Here is a 23,386-nt window from a genome sequence, read left to right on the forward strand (position 1 = left end):
TAAAAAGACTCCTGAATTCTGGGATCGATTTGCAAATGACCTGGCTACTAGTCACTTACCTTCCTCCTCTGGGGTGTTCAGAAGCTAAATGGTAATCCAACTTTAAATGTTTATATGCCCTGAGTTTGAAATGCAGAAAAACCTGGATCTAGGTACACCAATATAAATGTAAGTTCTTTCAACGATACTGAAAGAGGTTGTATTGAATTGTTAGGCAGTATTTTAAAACACGTTAATTTTACGTGTATTTGTATGTGCCCGAGTATATGTAAGTGTACTACATGTGAACAGTTGCCCACGGAGGTCAGAAGAGGCATCCAATCCCCTGGAACTGGAGTTACAGATGGTTGTGAGACACCATGTGAACGCCAGGAATCCAACCCAGGTCTGCTGCAAGAGCATCCAGTGCCCTTAGGGCTATACTACCTCTCCAGCCCGTAAAATACAATTTTTAATGGATGTGATTTTAATGGAAACAAACACTTGGAAGCCTTGAGGGACAATAGTATACACTTATCAACCATCTTTTATTAATGGCCACTTTTATTTTTACATAGAGCCTAGGCATGGTGTTAACACACCTCTAATCCAGTTCTTGGAAGGTAGAGTCAGGAGAACCAGAAAATCACTCTTATCCTGGGCTACAGAGCCAATTAGAGGCAGCCTGGGCTAGTTGAGAATCTGTTTCAAAATAATAAAAGTTAAAAGAAAATTAACTGGATAACTAGGTGTGTATTTTATTGAAACGTTTTGTTTCTGTGTGTATCAGGAAATTTGGCCCATAGTTTTCTATTGGTTACATCATTTCTGATTTTTCAGTGGGTTAATAATGGTCTTGCAGTACGATCTTAGCAGAGGTCTAGCTATCTATTTTATGGAACAGGTCTTTTTTGTTTTGTTTTTTTGAGACAGGGTTTCTCTGTATAGCTCTGGCTGTCCTGGAACTCACTTTGTAGACCAGGCTGGCCTCGAACTCAGAAATCCACCTGCCTCTGCCTCCTGAGTGCTGAGATTAAAGGCGTGCGCCATCACACCCAGCAGAAAAGTTAACTTTAACATTTTAGTTTGTATAAACACTTGCGAATGTGTGCTCGTAAACTCACTAACAGACTCCGAGGCATCAAATAGAAATTGCAAAAGGAAGGAAAAAATGGGCTGAGGAGGCCAGATTAGAATTATCTGAAAAGCAACGATGTTTTAACAGGTCTCTCAAGCGAGGTGGTGTGGGGTGAAACTGTGTTCTCCTTTTTCTAGTGTGTTGAGTTTAACTTTTTATTGAAATGTCATTTACATATGGGAGCACACATGTTTTTCTAACTGGAACACATCACCAGAGCAGAAAGCAAATACTGGAATGCCCGGAAGACCTGCTCACACTCTTGGTAAGTGCCATAGTCTCTCTGCTACTGACCCAAGACCTTTCATATGAGGACAGTAAAACCAACTTCCTAAGGCTATTCTAAGGGTTAGAAGGACAACCATGTGCAGGAGAGGATGGTGGAGGGCCGGACAAACACCATCTCTGGCCATGGATTCTCTGTGGACACTTAGGAGGCTGAGTCTGTTTCCCTTCAGCTGGAAACAGCTTCAGGCTGTGGAGCCCCTGCTCCCAGCTGAGACACCTTCAGGTCTCCAACAGGCTGGGTGCGGGAAGGGTTTGGAGAAGGTCCCAGCATAGGCACGGACCTGAGGGCGGTCAGGAAGGTTACACATCTAGCCCAACATGAAATATTCAAGGCTTTATTAGCTATGTGATACTGCATGTCCCAGATATCATTATGGGACTCTCGGGGGCTGAGGGGCTGAGGGGCTGAGGGCTGCAGCTCTTTCTTTTATGTCCACCACAGAGGAATCCTCTAATTCCAGCCATATTAGAGGCTTTTGGTAAAGATCTGGTCAACCCTGGCCTTGGGTCTGAGCTTTTGAGGCAGAGGGTGGTTCTGATCATGTGTGGCCCCAAGCAAGAATCTCCCGAAGACCCGAAGCATCTCTCTTCTCCACTGACTCTTGCATCCTGTGAGCTACCCCTGAGCAGCCCTCTGCCTGGCTTGCTGACTATAGGGACTCCCAGGGAGGCTGGGCCAAGCCCTGGGCCTCTCTGCTCAGGCTATCCTGGTCACCTGGTTCAGCAGTCTGCAGTTTTTCAGAGAAAATGGTTTTCAGAGTTTTATGGGAGAGCTGTCTGGCCCTCCATGGAAGGGGGCTTAACTCTCACCTCACTGTATTTACATTCCCTCACAGTAGCTTTTATCCCAGGGTCTAAAGGGCCTAACTCCTTGTGAATCCAGGATCTGAACCGTGTCTCTGGAACTCCAGCTGCTTGGGAACAGAGCTGAGGTGTTCAGGGAGGGAGGAAAAGTGGGGGCCACCCAGTCCCTGTACTTCCAGGGGACACAGAGGTGAGGCCAGAGGTGACAGGAGCCCCTCCAGCTGCTCTTGTTCTAAGGATGGCACCAGAGATTTGTCCATTGCCACGGCCACGTGAGGTATCCTGGGGGAGAAATTCCTGGGCGTCCGGATATGTTTGTCCAAGTCACCATAGCTTAGGGTCTGGGAGAAAGGCAAAAGGAAAGAGGGTATATTGTGTATGGAGTCCCACCCCTATCTCCAGGTCGGGCTGGATATTTTCTCATTGTGGGGTGTGTGTGTGTGTGTGTGTGTTGTGCATGTGTGTGCACCAGTGCATGCATACATAAGTCACGGACATGTGGAAGCCAGAGATCAGTCTCAGATATTGTTGATTAGGAGATGTCTGTCTTGCTTTTGTGACCTAGGGCTTGTCAATTAGACTAGACTGGCTGGCCAGTGGACCCTAGGGATCCACTTGTCTTTACCCGCCCCCCCCACCCCAAGCCTTGAAATGACAAGTGTACACTCCCATGCCCAGCTTTTAACATGGGTGGTGGGGGGCGAACCCAGGTCCTCACACTTGCATGGCAAGCCCGTTCCCAACTGAGCCATCTGTCCCAGCCCCTAAGCTGGATATTGATCCACTTTGACCTCTGGGATGGGAACCGGAAAGAGCTCCACCTGTTCCTCCTGAGGGTCCTGTTAGATCTCCCCAAGCTGTGGAGTCTGTGATCACTGTGAGGGCTCTGCCAGCACCTGTCTAGGCTGCTCCGGTTAGGCGATGTCACGCATAAACTGGGCAGCAGAAGACACAGATTCTCATCCTGCCACAGACACCCTGAGGCTGAGCATCAGGGAATCGGGCAGCTGCCTTCAGGGAGACCCTGGGATCCCCTCACCTGTGCAGAGGGCAGATGTCCCACCAGAAGCATAGACTCTGAACTCTGAGTCACTGAAGTTTCAGGAAACAAGGCCAGGTCACTGGAGGCAGGGGCCCCCAAGATGTAGCTGGGGTGGCCCTGTGGATGCTGAAGTAGCTGTAGGATGCGGCTGAGGTCTGACGACACTCGGGACTCCAGTCTGCCAGACAAAGCGCCATGGTCAAAGTCAGGGTTCTGGGAGCAGCTCAGATGTCAAAGATACCTCCCACTTTTGTGACCCGACCTCTTCCTGTCGAGTGAAATGGTAGCCTGGGGCCTGCCTGAAGCAATTTTTCCCACTAGGATCCATACAGCCTTTGCCAAAATTCCCCTTAGCACATACTATCTTTCATGACCAGGGGGTAGGCATGGTACATACCACATTCAGTCTTAATGAAGCTTTAAAGTAGGTAGTTTCTAATTGTACCCATTTTATAGTATGGTGAAACTGAGGCACCAAGCTGTAAAGCTCAGAGCTTGCTCACATTCTAACTTATGAGCTACACAGCTATGATTTGAACCCTCCTTGCCTTCAAGCCTTCCCTATGCCATCCACAGGCAATCCATCTTTCCAAGAACCTCTGAAATTTGTTCCTGCACATGGATATATTTCTCTTCCCCCCTCCCCCCAAGAAGCTTCCTTAGTATGTCCTAGAGTTTGCTGGGGGAAGCCATGCTAGGTGTTACGCTTAGTGACACAGAATTAGAAACTTACTAATGGATCCTATTCTAAAACCCAGCCAGGCACCCAGCGATGCCCCTATGCTACCAGGAGGTGGCGCCCACACCCAGGTGACTCCCTTGCAGCACCCCACCCTTGCCAGGGGGGCGGTTCTCACCTGTTCATCTGGGCTTGGAGCTGTTCTAACTTAAAGCCTAGCTCCCGAGGCCAGCAATCCAGGTTCTCTCGTGGGTTTGGAGGACTTGGGGGTATTTGCTGTAGCAATTCAGGCCAAAGCCCAGATGTGTCTGAAATGCTCAGGGAAGGGGCAGCACCTTCAGGAAGGAAGGGGACAAGTCTGGAGAGGGACAGGAATCTCCCGGTATCTTGATACAGAACCTCAGGCACTTGGTTAGTACCCACCCCCGAAAGAAGCACCCAGCAACTAGTACCTTGATACAGGACCTCAGGCACTTGGCTAGTACCACCCTCAAAAGAAGCACCCAGCAACTAGTACCTTGATACAGGACCTCAGGCACTTGGTTAGTACCCACCCCTGAAAGAAGCACCCAGCAACTAGTACCTTGATACAGGACCTCAGGCACTTGGTTAGTACCCACCCCTGAAAGAAGCACCCAGCAACTAGTACCTTGATACAGGACCTCAGGCACTTGGTTAGTATCCACCCCTGAAAGAAGCACCCAGCAACTAGTACCTTGATACAGGACCTCAGGCACTTGGCTAGTACCCACCCCTGAAAGAAGCACCCAGCAGCTAATGAGCTCCCCTCTCTGATTCATAGGACACAGGCCAGCAGGGTTGGAGAAAAAGATAAAAGCTACTATCTCTTTGCCCAAGGAAGAATTTTTCCTTATCACCTAGTGGCTGACACACCCTCTTCAAGGAGACTCAGAATAGTGGGGACACTAGAAGGGGCTAAAGGCTGGACAAGACCCCTGGGTAGGGGCTGGCTGGACTCACCTGATTGGCTGTCATTGAGGAAGAAGCCTTGGGGGTCTTGGTTGCCTGGGGCCTGTCGGGGTGTTGAGTGGAGACCCCCATCTGCCTTGTAGGGAACAAGAGCAACAAGTGACAGGGACCAGGGCTGGGACAGGGTCTCTTTCTTTGTTCCTCCCTGTCCCCAAGGTTCCCTCTGTGACCCTTGTCACCGGCTGAGTGAGAAAGTAAAAACAGGCATGTAGACACCCCAGGGAAACTTGCAAGCTTCCTGCAGGCTCTCTCCTAAGAGACTTGCAGGCAGGTCAACAGGCCTGGAGGTGATGAACTTAGCCCACGTAACCAAGTAGAACCCCCCAGGAAAGTCTTTGGAGGCGGATTTAAGAGCAGCAAGCCTTGAGGGTGCATGGCAGACGGGATCCTCCCTGCCTGCCTTTTCTCTATTGTCCTGGTGGCCCACACCGCAGCATGGGACAGTCGGTAAGAAGCGTCTCTTGGTGACCACTGGCACTGGAATCTTCAGCCCACTCGAGTGCTGCCCATGGTAGCATTTTTGGCTACAACCTTTCTGGTACCACGAGACTCGAGGGCACTGTGGGGTTTCAGTTGACTCTGGCTAATTAAGACCATGAAAACCATATCCCTTCTACCCGAGTGTCCATCCATTGGACACAAAGGCTACCAGCTGGCTCCCAATAGCTAGTCCAACAAAACAGGGTGCTTTGAGGGGGACCTCTTATGCAGTTCAAGAAGAGAACAGAGAGTCACAGAGGCAACAGCATGGGGTGGGGGGGGACAATCACAGTAAGAAGATCAACCTTGGCACCACAGTCTAGAAGCCGTATGCCACCTAAGCTGTGAGAGCACTTCTCTGGAAGCTGAGGGACAGGGGCCAAGGCTCAGTGTCTCCCTGTCTTTCTTACTGGTTGATTTCAGACTCTTCCTCCAGGAAGACCTCTGAATTTCCATTGAACATGTAATGTCCACCCTCCTTGGCAAACTTGACGTGATAGCTAGTTTCACCTCAACTTGTCACAAGCTAACGTCATCTGGGAAGAGGGAAACTCAACTGAGAAAAAGCGCCCCCCGCCGTCAGATGGACCGAGGGAAAGCCTATGGCATGTTTTCCTGGTTGACATGGGAGGACCCAGCTCACGGCAGGGGGAGCCACCGCTGGGCTGGTGGTCCTGGGTGCTATATGAAAGCAGGCTGAGCAAGTCATGTGAACCAGGGAGCAAGTAGCATCCCCCATGGCCTCCGCATCTGCTCCTGATTCTAGGTTCCTGCCTTAAGTTCCTGCCCTGACTTTCTTGGATGATGGACTACATGCAGTAATGAAATAAACCCTTTTCTCCCCAACTTGTTTTTGGTCATGGTGTTTTATCACAGCGATAGTAACCCCAGGACATTGGAGTACCCCGGAAATTGGCTCTTACGTGCCCTTGTGGCCTTTTTGCCTCTTTAAATGAGCGGTGTTTTATTTCTCCTGGACTGCTGAGTAATAAGCTTAAGAGACAGTTGCACCCCCATGCCTGGCACCATGAGTCCTCTGGGGTCAGATCCCATCTTTTTAGCTTAGTGCCGTGTGATGGGAAAGCCTGCATTTTAAGGCCAGACAATTTGAATCCACGTTTTGGCTCAGCCTTTTACTAGCCATATGGCTCTGGCCAATTAACTTACCCTCTCCGGTGCTCAGTTTATTCATTTAGATAATGGCGATAAGAAAATCCCACGCAAGGGCAGGTCTAAAACAACCTAAGAGAAGGCCAGGATTTAGCTCGCAGTAGCTGCTCATTAAATGGGAGCCATCGCTATAGTTAGTGGTGTGTTTGTGCATAGTGGGTACAGAAGTATCTCAGCAAAGGATGCACGAGGAGTTGAAGGGAAGAGGCAGTGGTCAGATGAGTCCCTTAGGCCAGGCAAAACAAGTCCTTAGCAGGCTGCCTGGGTGCTACCCACAACCAGCTCTCTGTGAACCACCGCTACCCCAGCCCCACAAGCCCAGACTCACGTCCCGCAGGTTGAAGGTGACCTCTAGCTTATTCCAGAAGGTGTCTGCAAAGGCGGGGTACATGTCCAGCACCTCCAGCAGGTCTGCTCGATGGATCTTGTGCAGGTCGCAGTAGGTCAGGGCACGCACATCGGCGCTTGATTTGCCTGGTCTGGCATGGAGACTGGCAGGCTCCCCAAAGATGTCATTCTTCCCTGCCAGCCAGAAGGATGGTGGTCCCTCCGGGGTCTGGCTTCCTTATGAAGACCTTCTCTTGGGGCCCCATTGACTATGATTGATCTTCCTACCTCCCACCTCAGAGATCCCACTGAGCTGGGGCCTGGTGCTGAGGGAGTCTGAGGACAGGACTGCATGTGCTGGCATGATGAGGGAGGCCAGTCATCAGTTCCACAAAAATTCCCCCAGAGCTGCTTCTGTCCCGACAACATAGGTTCTCTTTTTGTCTTAGCCTCTCAGAACCACCTCCCACCAGAATGCCCTTTGGTTTGCCTACACCCTTCAGTACAGTTTCCATTCTGGCCAGGGGACAGTAGGCAGTCAGGGGCACTAGAAGTCCCTTGCTCAATTTCCTTCTGCTCCCCTTGACCCACTGACACTATGGAGCAGGGGATAGAGAACCCAAGGACTAAAGCTCCCAGCTTCCCCGGGTAAGACCCGGAGTTTCTGTTTCTTGGTCTCCTTACTCTCCATTGTACAAACATGGAACCAGCGTGCCCCTGGCAGAGCAACCCTGGGAAGCTACCTCCCTGTCTGTGAGTGTCTTCGACCCTCAGATGGGTATAACAATGTCACCTACTCCACTGGACTGTTTGCAGGGGCAGAGGTGGTGATGTTTGAGATAGTATCCCTCTAAGCCAGAGCCCCCAGCGTAGGTCAATGCATGACACAAGGAGAGATGGAGGTCACAGGGTAGACACAGGGTAGACAGCCAAGTTAGCTGATGTAAGCACTAGGTCCTTGCAGAGCCAGGAGCTATGCTGGCACTAGGATATAAACATGAGTAAGAGACTCTCCCACAAGGAGTCCCTTAAATCCCTAATAGGCAGGTACTTGGGTTGTCAAGGTTACAGAATAATGTATCTTAGAAGCAGATGCAACCAAGAGCTCTGGGCCATGAGGGGATCAAGGAGAGCAGGGAGGCAGGGCTTTCAGAAGGAATAAAATTCCAAGAGAAGCACAAGACCCCCAGGAGGAAAGGACCTGTATAGCCAAGGCTGGGGGAAAAGAGGCCAGAATCACAAGTGCCACAGACTATGGTTTCTTTGATTCTTCCTGCCCCCAGGAAAGCCCAGCCTTTGTGACACTGTACAAGGGACACTAATAGTTCAGCACAGAGTTAGATGGGGGATAGGCACATGTCACCAGGAGAACAAGATGGAAAATCATTCCTGGACAGGAAGGGGCTGAGGCTCAGAGAAAGAAGAGACTTGCCAGGGTCACACGTGACATTCTGAACTTGACATTGATATCTTCTAGGTAATGTGATATCGACCTTCGCTTTTTAACACATGAAAAATTATGATCTAATGTCTATTTCTACTCAGGACAAGATGAGAGGATTTCTTGTCTCTCACTGGAATTTAAATTGGACCAGCTTCTTAATTATTCATATTAATTATCTGTCCCCTGTGGGTGGCATTTGTAACGTGGCTTGGGAGAAGGGACTCTCAGGGGAGCCCATGCTGTAGGTCAGCCTGGAGAATGACTGCATCTGCCTTGACAGGGGCAGGATGGGTTCTGGAGACAGAATGGCAGTGTGACAGAAGAGCGGAGTCACGGGGTGACGAGAAATAGTTGTCTAGCTTGGGCACGGAGTACCAGGGGACAGAGACAGGACTCACAGGGTGACTCGATTGGGTGGAACCATGGGTTTGCCTTTGTCCCATAGGGACCTAGCAAAGGGTTCTGAGTGGACAAGGAATCTGTGCAGATGTGTAACCCTTGGCTGTCGAGAGGCTGAAGTACTGAGGATGTGCCTGATGCGAGGCCTCGGGAAGGGAGCTCCTGACACCTGCCCAGGAGGGCCAGACCAGTGGAGGCTGGTACAGAAAGCATAACTATCAATAAAGGAAACAACACTCTGCACATGATTGGATGGGGGCAGAGGACAGGAAACTGGCAGGCTGTTCCTGTGGTTGGCTTCAGCCCAGACAGTGGAAGGACAGGGGACAAGGCTGCTTTTGAGGGAAAGTGATGGTGTCAAGTTGGAATCTGTTGTACTTGGTTTGGCTTTTTAAAATCAATCAGTCCATCTGTCTGTCCGTCTGTCCGTCCATCCATCCATCCATTTGCCTACCTATCTATTTTGACAGGCTCTCTTAGAGCCCAGGCTAGCTTCGAGTGTATCTCGCCATGACTGATGAATGGAGCATCTTAGACAAGCACTGTACCAACTGGGCCACATTCCCAGCTGTCTGTCTGTTTTGCTCTAAGGAGAAATGGGGGCTAGGACACATCTCTGGGGACCCTTGTGGCTCAGGCTATAGGATCAAGGGGCTGGCCCGGGTGAGGCTGTGAAGTGAGAAGAAAGCAGAAAGCCAGCCGCCACGGGTGACCAGGCACTGAGGGCAGGGTAATGGAGAAAGGTGGGCAGAGCAGGCTGGGAGAGAACCCCATCATGGAGATCAGGCACCACCAACATGACTGAAGTTAGAGATGGAGACTTGGGGTCAAGGGCTAGGAAGATGCAAATAGAAGAGAAGACTTGAAGTCAAGTGACTTGCTGAAGGTCACATGACAGGCAGAGAGCTGGATTAAGGATTCTTTGAGGTGGGTTTAAAACTCTCTGAGGCCAGCAAGACTCTGTAAATTAAAGAAGGGATTATAACTCTGACAACCTAGTGCGATTGCCAGAATCTGCAAGGTGGAAGGGACAGACAAGTTGTTCTGTAACCTCCGAAGTCACAGCGTTCTGTGTGGTGTCCCTGCCCAATGAATAACTTAATATTTATCTTTTTAAAAAATCTTTACTGTTGTTGTTGTTTTGTTTTGCTTTTCAAAAAAGGGTTTCTCTATGTAGCTCTGGTTGTCCTAGAACTCGCTCTGTAGAGAAATCAGCCAGCCGAGTGCTGGGACTGAAGATAAGAGCCACCACTACCTGGCAACATCCAGGAATCGGAGCAACAGGAGCAACACCGTTGTTAGGGATACTCATTAGGAAGAAGGCGACCCAGTAGGGCCTCTCCAGCCTCAAGCCCCTTCGTCAGCCCTACCTGACCCACCTAGAATGGCCACGACCACGTCATCGCGCAGGATCTCGATGGAGCCGCGGGAGATGAAGTAGAGAGTGGAAAGCACGTCACCCAGGTGCACCAGCGTGTCCCCAGGCGGCGCGTGCGTGGTCTTGAACTTGACGGCGAGCGCGCGTAGGCACCCCTTGCTGGCGCCGCGGAAGGCGGGGCAGTGCTGCAGCAGAGCGCGGTGCAGGTGCAGGCAGATGTCCGCCTGCAGGCACTCAGGGAAGCCCTTCAGCACCTGCGGGTGGGGGGTAGGCAAGTCCCTCCGGGCGCAGCAGGGGCTGTGGGTGTTGTGTTTGGGTAGAAGGGTGGGGAGCGGGGGCACACTGCACCAGGCTCTGGATCTCCCCTAGGGCATGAGTCGGGCAGCTGGTGGCCCACCCACTCCCCATCAGGGCTGCAGGGCTCACCGCGTTCATGTCGATGCCGTTGGTGTAGGACCAGGCGTGCTGGAAATACTCTTCCAGGCGCTGCCTCAGTGGGTTGGGGATCTGGTGGAAGCGGATGAACTCCTTGACCCGCAGCATCTGAGTGTGGTAGCGGGCCGTGCCTGAGTACAGGCGCTGGATGATGGCCGACACGTTGCCAAAGATGCTGGCGTACATAAGGGCTGGGGGCGGGGCGAGATGGGAAGGAGGAGTTCCCCCGTGACTCCTGACCTCCCAATCTCGACAGGACCCCAGGGAAGGGCCTCTCTCTTTCCATGGTGATAGCACATGGGACACAAGGGACAAAAGCCCCTGGGCTACCTGCCCTTCTGCCTTTCTCCCTCTGCCTGTGCCCCCAGGCTTCTTCGGGACTCACAGGCTAGACTTTTTTTGAGGAAAGAACTAGGGTGATGGTGTGTTGCTTTGTTTTCAGATCCAGATTTGTTTGCGCCTTCAAGTTGCAAAAATATAATACAGGGAAAACTCTCTCTCTCCCTCTCTCTCTCTCTCTCTCCCCACCCCCCTCGTTATCACCCCTCCCCTCCCCTTTTCTTGTTTTTGTTTTTCTAAATACTCTGAACATGACAACCTAATGTGTAAATTTCCACACCATCTCTAGGGTTCTGAAAGCAAGTGTTATGGAAGGCAGGAAGCTCTGTGCAGAGACTGTGAGCTCTCAGTCTTCTAGCCGACCCCTGGGCTGACCTTGGGGCTAGAGACTTCCTAGCTGTGGGTCTCCAGCAGGTTAAGACCTTTGGCTTCTCCTCTGGAAACTGGGCTCCTAAGAGAATTTGACCTGAACTTCTGTGATTTGCTTAAAGGAGTTGGCTGGCCTGTTACCATCTACATTTGTTTGTTTGTTGTTTGTTTGTTTGTTGTTTTTGAGACAAGGCCCCTCTGTAGCCCTGGCTATCCTGGAACTAGCTCTGTAGACCAGGCTGGCCTCGAACTCAGAGATCCACATGTCTCTGTCTCCCAAGTGCTGGAACTAAAGGCATATACCACCATCTAAATTTAAAAAAAAAATTTTTTTTAAACAAGAGCCCTTTATGTCCTGCAAATGACCTGTCCTAGAGCAATGTCTAAACAGCTGCTAAGATCTGTATATGAGTGGTACACACGTATACACAAATCTGCACGCCGCCATTTTGGGGAAGTACCCTGTATAACCCAATGTCCCACTCACAGCCAATGAGCATGACGCAGATAGAGAAGACCTTCTCAGAGTTGGTGTTGGGTGACACATTGCCGAAGCCCACACTAGTGAGGCTGCTGAAGGTGAAGTAGAGGGCGGTGACATACTTGTCCTGGACAGAGGGTCCCGAGGCTGGGTCGCTGCCGTTATAGTGCTTGCCAAGCTGTGCGCCCAGGCTGTCCAGCCAACCAATCTTGGGCTCCAAATAGGGCCGCTCCACGTTGCCGATGGCGTACCAGATACAGGCCAGCCAGTGCGCAATGAGCGCAAAAGTACACATGAGCAGGAAGAGTACGGCGGCCCCGTATTCAGAATAGCGGTCCAGCTTCCGGGCCACGCGCACCAGCCGCAGGAGGCGTGCCGTCTTCAGTAACCCGATCAGGGTGGTGGTCTAGGGGCAGAGAAAGTCAGGGTCAGCTCTCGAAAGGGTATATTCAAGCTGAAGTTTGTTCTATTTGTTATCACACAGTCATCCCACAAACACTCAGGAAAGCCGCAGGCACTTGGCCGTGAAATGTAAGAAAGAAGCTCAAGGACTTCTCAGGCAAAGTGTAGAGCAATGTTCGGGTCGCTAGGAGAGAAACCCCATGGGAGCAAGAAGGAGGGAGAGATCAAGTCTGCAGAAGCAGGTCAGGGAAGGCTTCATAGAGATGGCATAGAGTACATCGTTGAGAATGAAGGGGGCTGGAGAGATGGCTCAGCAGTTAGGAGCACTGACTGCTCTTCCAAAGGTCCCGAGTTCAATTCCCAGCAACCACATGGTGGCTCACAACCATCTGCAATGGTGTGTCTGAAGAGAGCAACAGTATACTCACATAAAAGGGAGGAAGGAGGAGGGAGGAGGGAGGAGGGAGGAGGTGCGGGACCACAGAGGTATGGGTTAACCTTAATCCTTGCACCTGAAGAGTGGGAGGTGACAGTGAGAAAGGAGTCTGGGGAGGTGTTTGTGTGGCTGCCCCAGTGGGTCTGAGGATCCATGAAGATCTTGGTTTTAACTTCAAAGGCTATGGAAAGTTCTGAGGGAGGAATGGCAGGGCTGGGTAAGAGATCTGAGACTTGCCTGTGTAGAGGGGACAAAACCTGGGGGCAAGGCAGGGATGAAGTCTACTCTGTGTAGACAGCTCAGTGAGAGCGAGAGCAGAGGGGAAAGGAGCAGGCTTGAGAATGGTTCAAGGGGAAGGTTGGGGGAGTAATAACTTCTGTTGGACAGGCAGGCAGGGGTGACAGTGGTTGGGAACCCCGAAGGCAGAATAGCACAAAACATTCTCACATCACCCACAGGAAGCAGAGTGGGCTAGAGAAGGGCGGAAGCAAGAAGAGATGCAGGGATCCATAAGTGTATATGCATGCAGCCTGTGTATCCCCTTTCTAACTCCACGGTGACAATGGCTTCAAAGGTAGCATAAGGGGTTGGGATTATACTATGTGCATCCCACAGAGGGCAGAATCCTAGACCAACTGGCAGCCTAATACTCTAATTGGACCTTCTAAGAGAAATGAGTGGAGGGATGGTCCCCAGGTCTGGAGGCATATAGCTAGGGATGGCAGATGTTTGAAGCCCCTCTGCTTCCAATTGCTGTCTATATCAGTGATGGGCCAGCATGGCTGCTGGCACTGGTCCCGTAAGCTCACCTCGTCTGAGCCAGTGCGGAAGATAAGCAAGTCAAAAGGGATGGCAGCCACCATGTCAATGAGGAACCAGCCCTTGAAATAGTGGACGGCGATTCGTCGGGGGTGGCTGACCACCTCATCATTAGTGTTGACGTAGGTGGTTCGGAAGTTGATGACAATATCCACCACAAACATGATATCCACGATGAGGTCCACCACGGTGAGCGGGCTGCAGGTATAGCCACAGGTACCACGCTGTGATTCGTCCTGGTCGCTGAGCAGAAAGGCAGCGGAGTAGGGCGTGAAGACCGCTGTATAGATGACTAAGAGCAAGATGAGCCAGTCCCATACAGCCTTGAAGGGGCTGTAGTGCAGAATGGTACCTCGGTGAATGCGCGGTGCCTGCAGCTTGTACTCTGGCAGCACATCTGCACCCAGGGACAGGACCTGGGGTGGAAGCCATGGGTGGTCAGTGGGGACAGCCACTGCTAGGAAGATGGGTCTATGGGGAGGACTGCAGAGAACTGTCACAGTCATGAAAGGCAGAAGGACAAAGGAAGGGCACATGAGGGACAGGTATGTCAGGAGGAGGTAGGACAGAGGGAGAGAGCAGGGGGCTCTGCCACATGGTTGATCCCTGATAGCTCACAAGCTTTCCCAGAAACAGCTCCTCTTGGGGTGAGCAGGGCCAGGCCGGGTGAGTATGTTTTAAGGAGCCCTGGGTTGAGATAGCTTGCTGGGCTGGTTGTCTATAATAGTGTTTGCTTGCTTGTTTGTTTGCTTGTTCTAGTTTTAGTGCTAAGGATTAAAGCTAGGGCCTTATTCCACAGAGCAGACAAGCTCTCTACCATTGAGCTAACTCCCCAACCCAAGTTTGGGATTCTTGATGGGAACAAGTCACTTCCAGAAGAGTCTTTATTCCTAAGGGCCAACGAGGTTCCTCCCTGGGGCAACTCTCAGAGCATCCCATGGAAAGAGCCAAATCGCCATCACACAGGAGTCACTGCCGTCTGTGGAGCATCCTCTTCTCATCTCGGTGCCTCCAAGACTATAGCAATGGACGGTTGCTAAGACAGAAACCAACTCCCAGCTGCCTAACGCGAAGCAAAGCAGCTGGGGGATCACGAAGGGCAGGTGTTTTTGAAGCCAGACTCCAGGCTAAATATCCAGGGCTGCCATTTGTTTCTTCAGTGCCTCGAACGAAGCAAGCCTAGTAACCTGTGATCCCCTGTTCCCTCACGGGTAAAACGGACAACAGACTGCATAGGAATGTAGTTAAACAAGATGCATCTGCCTGCTTCTAGGGCAGTGGTCTGCAACCTTCCTAACGCTGCACCTCTTGAATACAGGTCCCTGTGTTGTGGTGACCCCCGACTGTAAAATCCTTTTGTCAGTACTTCGTAACTGTAATGTTGTGACTGTTATAAGTCGTAAGGTGAATATTTGACATGCAGGATATCTGATGTGTGACACGCCCCCCAAGGGGTCGCAACCCATAGGTTGAGAACCACTGTCCTAGCTCATCCTTTCTCCACTGTCTGACTGACACTGTCTCAGTAAGGATGGGATGGAGGTGGGGTTGACCATCCCCACGGTCTCTTCCATCATCACTGCTGTTATAAGGAGACCAGCCATGCTAGGCTCTGATCTTACAGAGTCAGGAGATGGGAATCACAGGACGAAAGAAATCAATCTAAGGACTGATTCCCACTAAAATGGTACTGATTTGACAACCAGACACCTCAGTGGGAGCCACCGTGTTCTGCCTGCTCGGCTTCCAGCCTCTGCCCATCTTTTACTTCCTCGGGGACCCACTTGGGGTCCCACATAGACTTGGACCCTCTTATTTTCAGGGATCTTTTTTTCTCTACCCCTATATGTAGCCCTGTCTCCATAGTCAGCTCAGTAGCCTGTGTCCCCTCACCCAGCCAGCTCTGGGTCCATGTGGGCTTTCAACCAAGGCTCACCAAAGTATCCCTGGTAGTTGAACTCAGATGCAAAGTAGCAGGTCATGGTGCCACACCCCTGGATACCAGAGCTCTTCTCCCTGCCAGGCCTCTTCTTGGTCCTATCTGTGAGTCTAAATGGTCTCCTCCATAGCTGGTACTGGCGTTGGCTATGCTTCAGATGAGAAGGGTCAGGAAATGGATTGTATGGTCCCCTCTGCAGTCCTTGCTCATCTGTGTCCTAGGCTCTTCTCTACGGCTTAACAAAGTCCCCTTCTGTCACCTGAGCCCGGCACTACTGAATGTCAATGGGTCCTCAGAGACCATTTGGCCTAACTCTTTCCTGCATATGAGAGCTCTGAGGCCCAAAGGTAGGGGTGTCCTTTGTCAAGGTCACATAGTGAGCCAGTGCCAGCATCCTGTTGACTCAAGTCTCAAGCAGGGTTCTAGACAATTGCCCCTGGAAGAATCAGGCCAACAAGCCCCTTAGAAGGGACCGTGGGGGTCAGATGTAACCCAGGACCCAATAAGGGACATGTACCAAATAGAAGATGCACACGAGGGGCATTTAGAGATGGATCCCCAGGATATTGTTCAAAGTTAGCTAGAGACACTGACACTACCCCACTCCTGCCAGGTGTACTGTTTGCATACCGACTCGAGGAGTGGCCATCATCCCAAAAGCAGAGGGAAGGAGCAGGACCAGGGCAGGGCTCATCCCATCCCTCCTTCCTCTCCTCGTCTTTGCGTGGGCTTGACCCTCTGTACCACTCCTGCCTTGTGACTGCAGAACCATAGACTGGCCCCCAGGTGGCCTGTGTGTTTTCTCCCCCTATCCTTCTGGGATCTCCAGGCCTCGGAAGTACTCACAGGCCTTGCTCACCACAACCTCTGCTGATTTCAGGCCTCAGGGCTGTGGCCTCAGGCCAGGCCTTCAGGTCTTAAGAATCAGACTCAAACTATAGAAGACGAGGCTGGGGACTCAGACCAAGATGTGAGGTGGGGCGGGGAAGGGAGAGGTTGGACAAGTCATATCTCCCTTCTTAGTTATGACCTTAGAAGAGCTGAGGTCCAAGGAACCCAGGGGTTCTGACCACGCCCACCCTCACCCCGCTCCTGCAGACCCATACCTGCGTGACCTTTTCAGTGACATTCTGTGTCCGCTCCACCACCTTGTGGGGAGCGATGATCTCAATCTCTGTGGTGGAGCCTGAGCGGTGCTTCTCCAGGTTGAACTCCACAAAGCTGAGCGTGAACTGCGGGATCTGGCTGACGGTTCCGTACTTGCCCCTGCCTGGACCAGGCCCCTGTCCACTTGGCCTGCTGTGAGAGCCCTCTGAAACCAGGTTCAGGGTCAGAGCAGCCAGGGATGGGGGGTGGTCTTGAATCCCCTCCCCACCCTCAGTACTGTTACCCACTGACAACACTCACCAGAGCCCAGGAAGCTGTGTGATAACAAACGTTGGGTCAGGCTGCGGCTGCTGCTCTTGGCCAGGAGCTGGGCCAGGTCCTCGAAATTGAGGATGAACATGATGACAGCCCCATCCTCATTCTTCACAGGGACCACATCCACCAGGCAGCGGAAGCTGGAGGCTGCAAACCCCATTGGCAGGGAAAGGGTCAGTCACTGAGGAGGCCCCTCCTGCAGCGGCTAAGGAAGGACCCGCGTGAAGGTCAAGGGAAGGGTGGAGAGAAGAGGCCTGGACAGCGACCAGAGCTATTTGGCAGAGGGTAGGTAAAGCTGTCCAGCGGGTCCCCTCCACCCTCCACAGGGAAGAGCAGCTCATTAGGAGATAGTGTAGCATCAGGTCCAAGCCCCTGTTCAGCCCTCAGTCCAGGGCTTAGCTCTGAGGTTTGCTTCTGTGGTAATTAAGGCTTAGCAGATGGGGGTGGATTAAGTAGGGAGGTGAGGGAGGGCATGCCATCCTCCTGTAGCTCTGGCTGGCCCTGGGCTCAGCTCCCATATAGCCATCCCACAAAGATGCCTGCTTCCCCTACTGTTGGAAGCAACTTGCTAGGAACACATCAAGTGCTGGGCATGGAGCCAGTTGGCACATTAGGCCTTAGGAGGTTCTGGGAGCAGGCAAATGAAGGTTCTGAGAAACTGATTTGTTGGAGCTGGCAGGGGATGTGGGGTGAGGACCCCTAGTCTCTCGGCAGATAAGAGGTTGTGGGAAAAAGGAAAAGGTCTCTTTTTTGAATATAGAGCTGGAATAGTAACGGATAAATAGGGTAGTGACCTGGGGGGGGGCTAACGAGGGAGGGAGAAGGCCATGGAAATAAAAGCTCTTAGCATCCCAGATCCTACTGTTGGCACCTTATGCCTCTGGCCACACTAATTGTCACCTTGTTCTAGGGTCTCACCGTTGGCAGGCAGATCATTATGAGTCAAAATGCTGCCTGTGTCAGTCCAGCCTGTGAGCAGGCACCCTTTTAGGTGTGCTATATCTATTAACTCAAACTATTGTTAGGTGTCTGTTCCAAAAGGCAGGATTTCCAGGGACAGCAGGCTCAGGTGACCATGCAGATCAGAAAGCCAAGCTGCTTTTCCAGAGGGCAGGTTTGGGTCTGTGTCACCTCTCCCAGGGATTGATAACCAACCCAGTGACTGTGAAAGGACAATGGATCCAAGCCGTGTAGGAGGACTGTCACTGTAGGGACCTCCGGAACTTCTTTTCATCAGACCCCATACTTAGCACTCGCTGGGTTGCAGCTGTGCCCCACCCCCGTCTTCCTTCCCATGTTCCTCCCGGGAGCAGGAATCGCCCGGATCAGGATCAGATTCCTGGACTCCCAGGCACCAGGCAGCCATCTGCCAGCTGGTGCCTGGGCCCAGGGGAGACATCCACACCAGAGACACTGCCTGCCTGTTGAGCCACTCCTGGGCTCATAGTGCTACAATGACTCTGGTCAGCTTGGGGCACAGCGACATTCCTGTCCCTAAGATCACACTATGCTCTCTGTCTCTCTGGCCCTGGTGAATTAACTTAATACCAGGTGAGGAGTGGAACCAGACAGAAGTGCAGGCGCTCCAGATTTCCTGTGCCTCTGAGACTTCCCAGGGCCATCTTCAACTGGTTGTGCCCCATGGATGCAGAGTCTTGGGATGGACCCTTGTATCAGCGAGAGCTGGGGAGCTGGTAGTGTTCTCATGTGGTTTTCCTCGTCCCAACCACCACTCCAGTGGTAGCAGATGAGAGGATTTGCAAAAAGCCAGAGTGATTTCTCTCCCTATACCTTACCTGTGACTCAGAGCCCACAAGTAACTAGCTCAGTGGAAGAGGGAATTGCCCTTGTCTGTATTGAGGAATGGCAAAGTTCCAGTGTCTTTGCTCTGTCCCTGGAGGAAGAGCCAGTCTCTGCCTGATTCTTCCTCCAAGACGTTCCTCTCAACACAAACTCCTCTGATTAAGTGGAGTTGTCTGGCCCCTAGATTACCCCACTTCCTTCGGATCTTCCACCCCTTGGCTATGCTAGTCTTATTTCTCATAGTTCATGTCCCTTCCCCATCCTGACCGCTTACCCTCTCTTCAACATGGCCTCCTTGTTGTCTTTTACCTTTTAGGAGTCTGCGGTTGAAACCCAGGATACCACGCGTGCAAGACAAATGCTTTACCACTAAGCCGCACCCCTTGCCCTGCCCCGTCTCTTTATGTGCACCTCGCTTAGCGCTGAGCTGAGAGCCCTTAGGAGACTGCTGCTGCAAGCTGATGCTGCTACGGCGAGGGGTGGCTGCACTGCTCTTGGCTTTGCCATCCTGAAATTTGTAGGTTAGTGTGTGGAAAACATAGGGTCGGGGAGAGAGTGGGGAGAGCCCTGGCCTTCTTACCTGGAGCTACAGACTAGAAAAATACCCAGTCTCTAGTCTAGCTTGGGGGTTTGGGCTCATCAGAGTTATAGGGCTTGGTGAAGGTAGGCAGGGCTAGACCCTCTGGCAGGTGTCTGTTAGGGCGGATGCAGGGGTGATGGATCTGCAGACAGTTATTGGCTCTCGCCTGGTCATGGCCTCCCTTCTTCAGCTTTAGGGTTTTTCCTTTCCTGACAAAGGGAAGCAGAGGAAAGGCTTTGATTTCCAGGGTTTTCTGACAGGGAGGTGACCATGGAGATACACAGCTGTAGCTCTGTGAATAGACTTAGGACATAGAGATAGAATTTTCAGTAGATCACCCTTTTAAAGGGAAAGAGGAAGCCAGGAGGTGGTGGGGCCCACCTTTAATCCCAGCACTTGGGAAACAGGTAAGTTGATCTCCAAGTTCGAGGCCAGCCTGGTCTACAGAGTGAGTTCCAGGACAGCCAAGGCTACACAGTGATACCCTGTCTCAAAAAAACAAAAATAAGGGTGGATTATAAATAAACCAGTTGGAGATGTGTTCAGAACCCCTTCCCTCAGCCTTGGAGTCAGAGGTTGGGGCACAGAGAAAGAAAGAAGAAATCACCGCTAGGATACCTTTCTGTGCAATCATATGGATATGATTTTTAAATCATATTTAAAAATCACATGGTCAGAGTAGACTGTTAATGTGGACATAAATTATCTGAGCACTGCAGGGCAGTGTAGGCTATCTTCTTGGTTTCAGGCTAATTTAGGATGGTCCAGGTGGTCAGAGGCTTAGATAACAGGACAAGGAAGGCCTGAAGGCAGAATGGTGCAAGGAGGAACTGCGGAGCACCAGATATGTGGGAAATTTTATCTTCCCACCCAGAGCCAGTCTCCAAGTCTAGGTTCCCAGGGTCCTTTCTGTTAGCTAACGAACCTTGATAGACTTCTGAAGACCTGAGTCTTGATCTGAGGGGCCAAGATAGTCTTGAATGCTGCCTTTTGTCTGGATACCTACAGGGTCTGAAAGTCCAGGACCTCATGCTTGTCCCTCACTCTCTGAGGTGCACGTAGAGCTCTAGGGTCAAGGAAAGAAACAAAACGGACCCAGTCTCTTGGCACCTCCACTTCCTGCTGTCCCATCTTGTTCCTCTGGGACCCTTCTCACTCCCCTGACTGTCACCTCTTCCTTGCAATGATGTGAAGAGGTGAAGTCGCAGCTTTTAAAAATATTCTGACTTTGTTAACCCTGTGAGTACAGCCAACCTAAGCTGGATGCTTTCCAGGTCTCCTGTTCTTTGCCTCTATCACAGCACTTCCCACCTACAACTCACTTGGCTAGTAGCAGAAAAGGATAGCCAGGGGTGTGGCCAAGATTTGGGTTGAGAAGCCCTCAGAATTCTGTAAACACATACACACAAGCACACACATGAATACACACACAGTCACACATATGCACACACACATATACACATATTCTTGCATATACACATGCATACACACATGCACACACGTACATACATGTATACACACATATCCATGTATACACGCATGCATACACATGTGCATATACACACACACACATATGAACACACATATGCATGCAGTCATGTCCCGTGCACACACCAAGCCTCTGGAAGTTAGGCTCTTAGCACCCCTTGACTTCAATCTAGAGGTGCCTGCCCTGTTTGTACTTTCTGATGGTTCCCAGGGGGCAACTTCTCTCTTCTGGGTGTTTCTTCCCCCCAAATTCCTGCTTCCAAGCATGGAGAGAGTTGAAGTCCTTTCTTTCTTGGGATAACTCTGAACAAAAAACATCTCTGAGAGAGAGTTCGAGAGACTTCGGTTCCAGTTGCGCCTTGGCAATGGGATCTTGGGGAAGGGCCTTCCACACCCGTGAAATGAAGGGAGTTATCTAAGCCAATGGCTTTTAACATTGGCAGCAAAATCAGAACCACTGGGGATTTTTTTTCCCAGATACACCTGCCTGGCTTCACCCTGCACCTTCTGAGTCAGCCTCTCTCTAGGGAAGGTGTGTTTTGCAAAACATGCCCCAGGTAATTCTGATGCAGAACCGGTTTGGGGGAGATGCTGGTGATTTCCAAGAGACTCGGTTTCTGACTATAGTTCCACGCCCTCATCTGCTGAGGGAGATTCGAGGGATGCTGAGCTTTTGGCCCCCAGCCCCTAGCTTATGTTTCTGTTGTGCTTTCCAAGGGCTCGGGCAGAACTTAAAAAACACAAAGTCCATCTTGGTAAGCCACCTGGTGACAGCAAACCCAAGGCTACCTTCCCAAACCACTGGACCTAAGTGAGCCAGATTCACTCTTCCTTTCCAGTCAGCAGCCCCCACGCACTGCCTAGCCAGAGAGACCTTGGGGGGCTGACTCCTCCCTTAATCCCCAGAGCAGATGAGGGAAGGTTAATTTCCATCCTTGACAGCTGGGGCTGGCAGTGACAGAGTAGGTAGCTGGGAGGTGGGGGAGGGAAAGTGGAGCAAGAGGCTGTTCTAGACCAGTACCAATAGTTGTCTCAGCCCAACCTCAAGTCCCTTAGAAGATATAACATGCAATTCTCATTGCTTCTCTCTAATAATAAGGAAACCAAGGCCCAGAGTGGGGATAGAAGTGGTCCAGGCTCTTTGGCTCTTAGGTCAGACCCTTCCCCCAGGGCACTCCATGATAGACAAGAAAGGTAGCCTACAGGACCCTTGGCCCAACTGAGTCTCACCGTCCTTGCGATAGTAGAGGATGTCCACCTTGCACTCTTCAGCCCCAAGCAGGGCCTGCGCCAGGCGGGACACAGCACTGCTCGGAGTGTTCGGGCCAGTAAGGAAGTCACAGGTACAGGGTCGCTGCATCACCTCCACACGGGAGTAGCCGAAGAGTTCGCAGAAGCCATCATTGCAGTAGATGATGGCACAGTTCTCCATCTGTGCATTGGCAATCAGGAACTTACGACCTGGGGTGGGAAGGAAAAGGTAGGAAGACCGTGGCAGCCAGGAGTGGACAGTTGGGAGAGAAAGATTACAGGGACCGGTGGCAGCCGAGGAGGGGATTTATACACAGAAGCAGGCAGGGGCCAGAATGAGGGAGGTGGAGGACAGAGCAAGGGAGGGTGGAAGGACCCAGAGTCCTGGGGAAAGGTCATTCCTTCTGGGAGCACAGAGGGACATGAAGGAGGCAGGGAGCAGAAAAGTAGGGGTGTGGGAACCAAGCTTGGGGGCTAGGGTCAGTAGAGTGGGAGGAAGACCCCAGAACTCCTGGAATAATAGTCGGGGTCCAGACCAGAAAGCAGGACTGTGGGTGAAAAGCAGGAAGTCAGGCAAACCTCTAGGAGAGGCATGAATGGTCTGGAGGGGTAAGTGGGCAGTGACTGAGAGGGCAGGCCAGGGTTTGTAACACCAGGAAAACTGCTGTGAGCAGGTAGAAGAGTGGCATTATGGCCGAGACACAGAACATATGGAGGAGGTGTTGGGGACATCAAAACGAAAGATTTTGTATTCAGAATCTAACCCCCCCCCCCAGCCCCCAGCCCTGCCTTTTCTTTTACCCCATCAGAAGTTAGTGAAGAGTTTGGCTGCTCCTGCCATCCAACCCATACTGCAGAGAGTCCCCCACACCCCCAAACCTCACACTTACTCTGGCCCTCAAACTTGCGGATGATGGTGTCCAAGTAAGTGTTTTGAGGAGCAACGTGGCCCCTGCGGACCGGCATCTTTCCGTAACACCACTTGCTGGGAGTGACCGGTGCCCTGGCTCCTGGCGTCTCGTCAGTCCTAGGGCTCAGCAGCGTCGGGCTGGGGTGGGCGCCGCCCCCGGGGAGGGCTATCGGGCCCCGCCCGTCCTCCAGCGTCTGCCCTCCCCGCCCTCTCTAGTCCTCCCGCTCCCACAGTTCAGCGCTCCTCCTCCTTCCACGAGGCTTGCGCCCGGGAGCTGTCCGCGTCGTGGTGCTGAAATAAGCCAAGGGACGTGACAGGCAGGCGGGGTTGGGCTTGGGGGTCAGGACAAGAGCAAATTCTGATCCATAAGGGGCTCTGAGTCCTAGAGAGAGGGGCAGGGGTCCTGAACCTGGGATACTCTAAAGAACTTCTGCTCATGTCCAAATAGACAGTGACCTCAGCATCTCTTTGAATCCCTTTTGATACTGAAGTAGTTTTCCAGGCAGAGGAGGGCAGAAGTTGTTACGGGCTTCAGGTAGTCTTTTGTTGAAGGCTGTCTTCAGGGATTTACCGCTGGGACTGACTGTGGCGATG

At 51.8% G+C, this 23,386-nt stretch overlaps 1 protein-coding gene across 4 annotated transcripts; it reads right to left on the reverse strand.

Annotated features, from left to right (window-relative positions):
- Positions 1-508: 508 nt before the first annotated feature.
- Positions 509-22,991, reverse strand: Kcnh6 (potassium voltage-gated channel subfamily H member 6). 4 transcript variants are annotated; one of them, XM_085829479.1, is made up of 14 exons: positions 22,773-22,991; positions 21,862-22,092; positions 16,746-16,907; positions 16,445-16,650; positions 13,390-13,815; positions 11,749-12,148; positions 10,545-10,744; positions 10,120-10,372; positions 6,899-7,092; positions 4,912-4,996; positions 4,580-4,618; positions 4,109-4,265; positions 3,249-3,429; positions 509-2,550 (listed from the first exon to the last, which is right to left on the reverse strand). In XM_085829479.1, exons 1-14 carry the CDS (start codon positions 22,846-22,848, stop codon positions 2,269-2,271), a joined length of 2,892 nt encoding a protein of 963 aa, XP_085685605.1. In that variant the 5' UTR covers positions 22,849-22,991; the 3' UTR covers positions 509-2,268. The 4 variants fall into 4 exon arrangements, with proteins under 4 accessions (XP_085685605.1, XP_085685606.1, XP_021033177.1 ...); XM_085829480.1 differs by lacking the exon at positions 13,390-13,815; XM_021177518.3 differs by lacking the exon at positions 4,580-4,618.
- Positions 22,992-23,386: the final 395 nt, after the last annotated feature.

The sequence above is a fragment of the Mus caroli genome, unplaced genomic scaffold (genome assembly GCF_978045245.1).
Source record: "Mus caroli unplaced genomic scaffold, Mus_caroli_1 scaffold_13, whole genome shotgun sequence".
Classification (NCBI taxonomy): Eukaryota; Metazoa; Chordata; class Mammalia; order Rodentia; family Muridae; genus Mus; species Mus caroli.

Coding starts and splice junctions, on each gene's coding strand:
- Kcnh6 (XM_085829479.1), bottom strand. CDS start 22,848: ATGCCGGTCCGCAGGGGCCACGTTGCTCCTCAAAACACTTACTTGGAC. Junction 16,908..21,861: donor CCTCTACTATCGCAAGGACG/GTGAGACTCAGT, acceptor TGGGGTTTGCAG/CCTCCAGCTTCCGCTGCCTG. Junction 3,430..4,108: donor CTCCAAGCCCAGATGAACAG/GTGAGAACCGCC, acceptor TTTGTCTGGCAG/ACTGGAGTCCCGAGTGTCGT.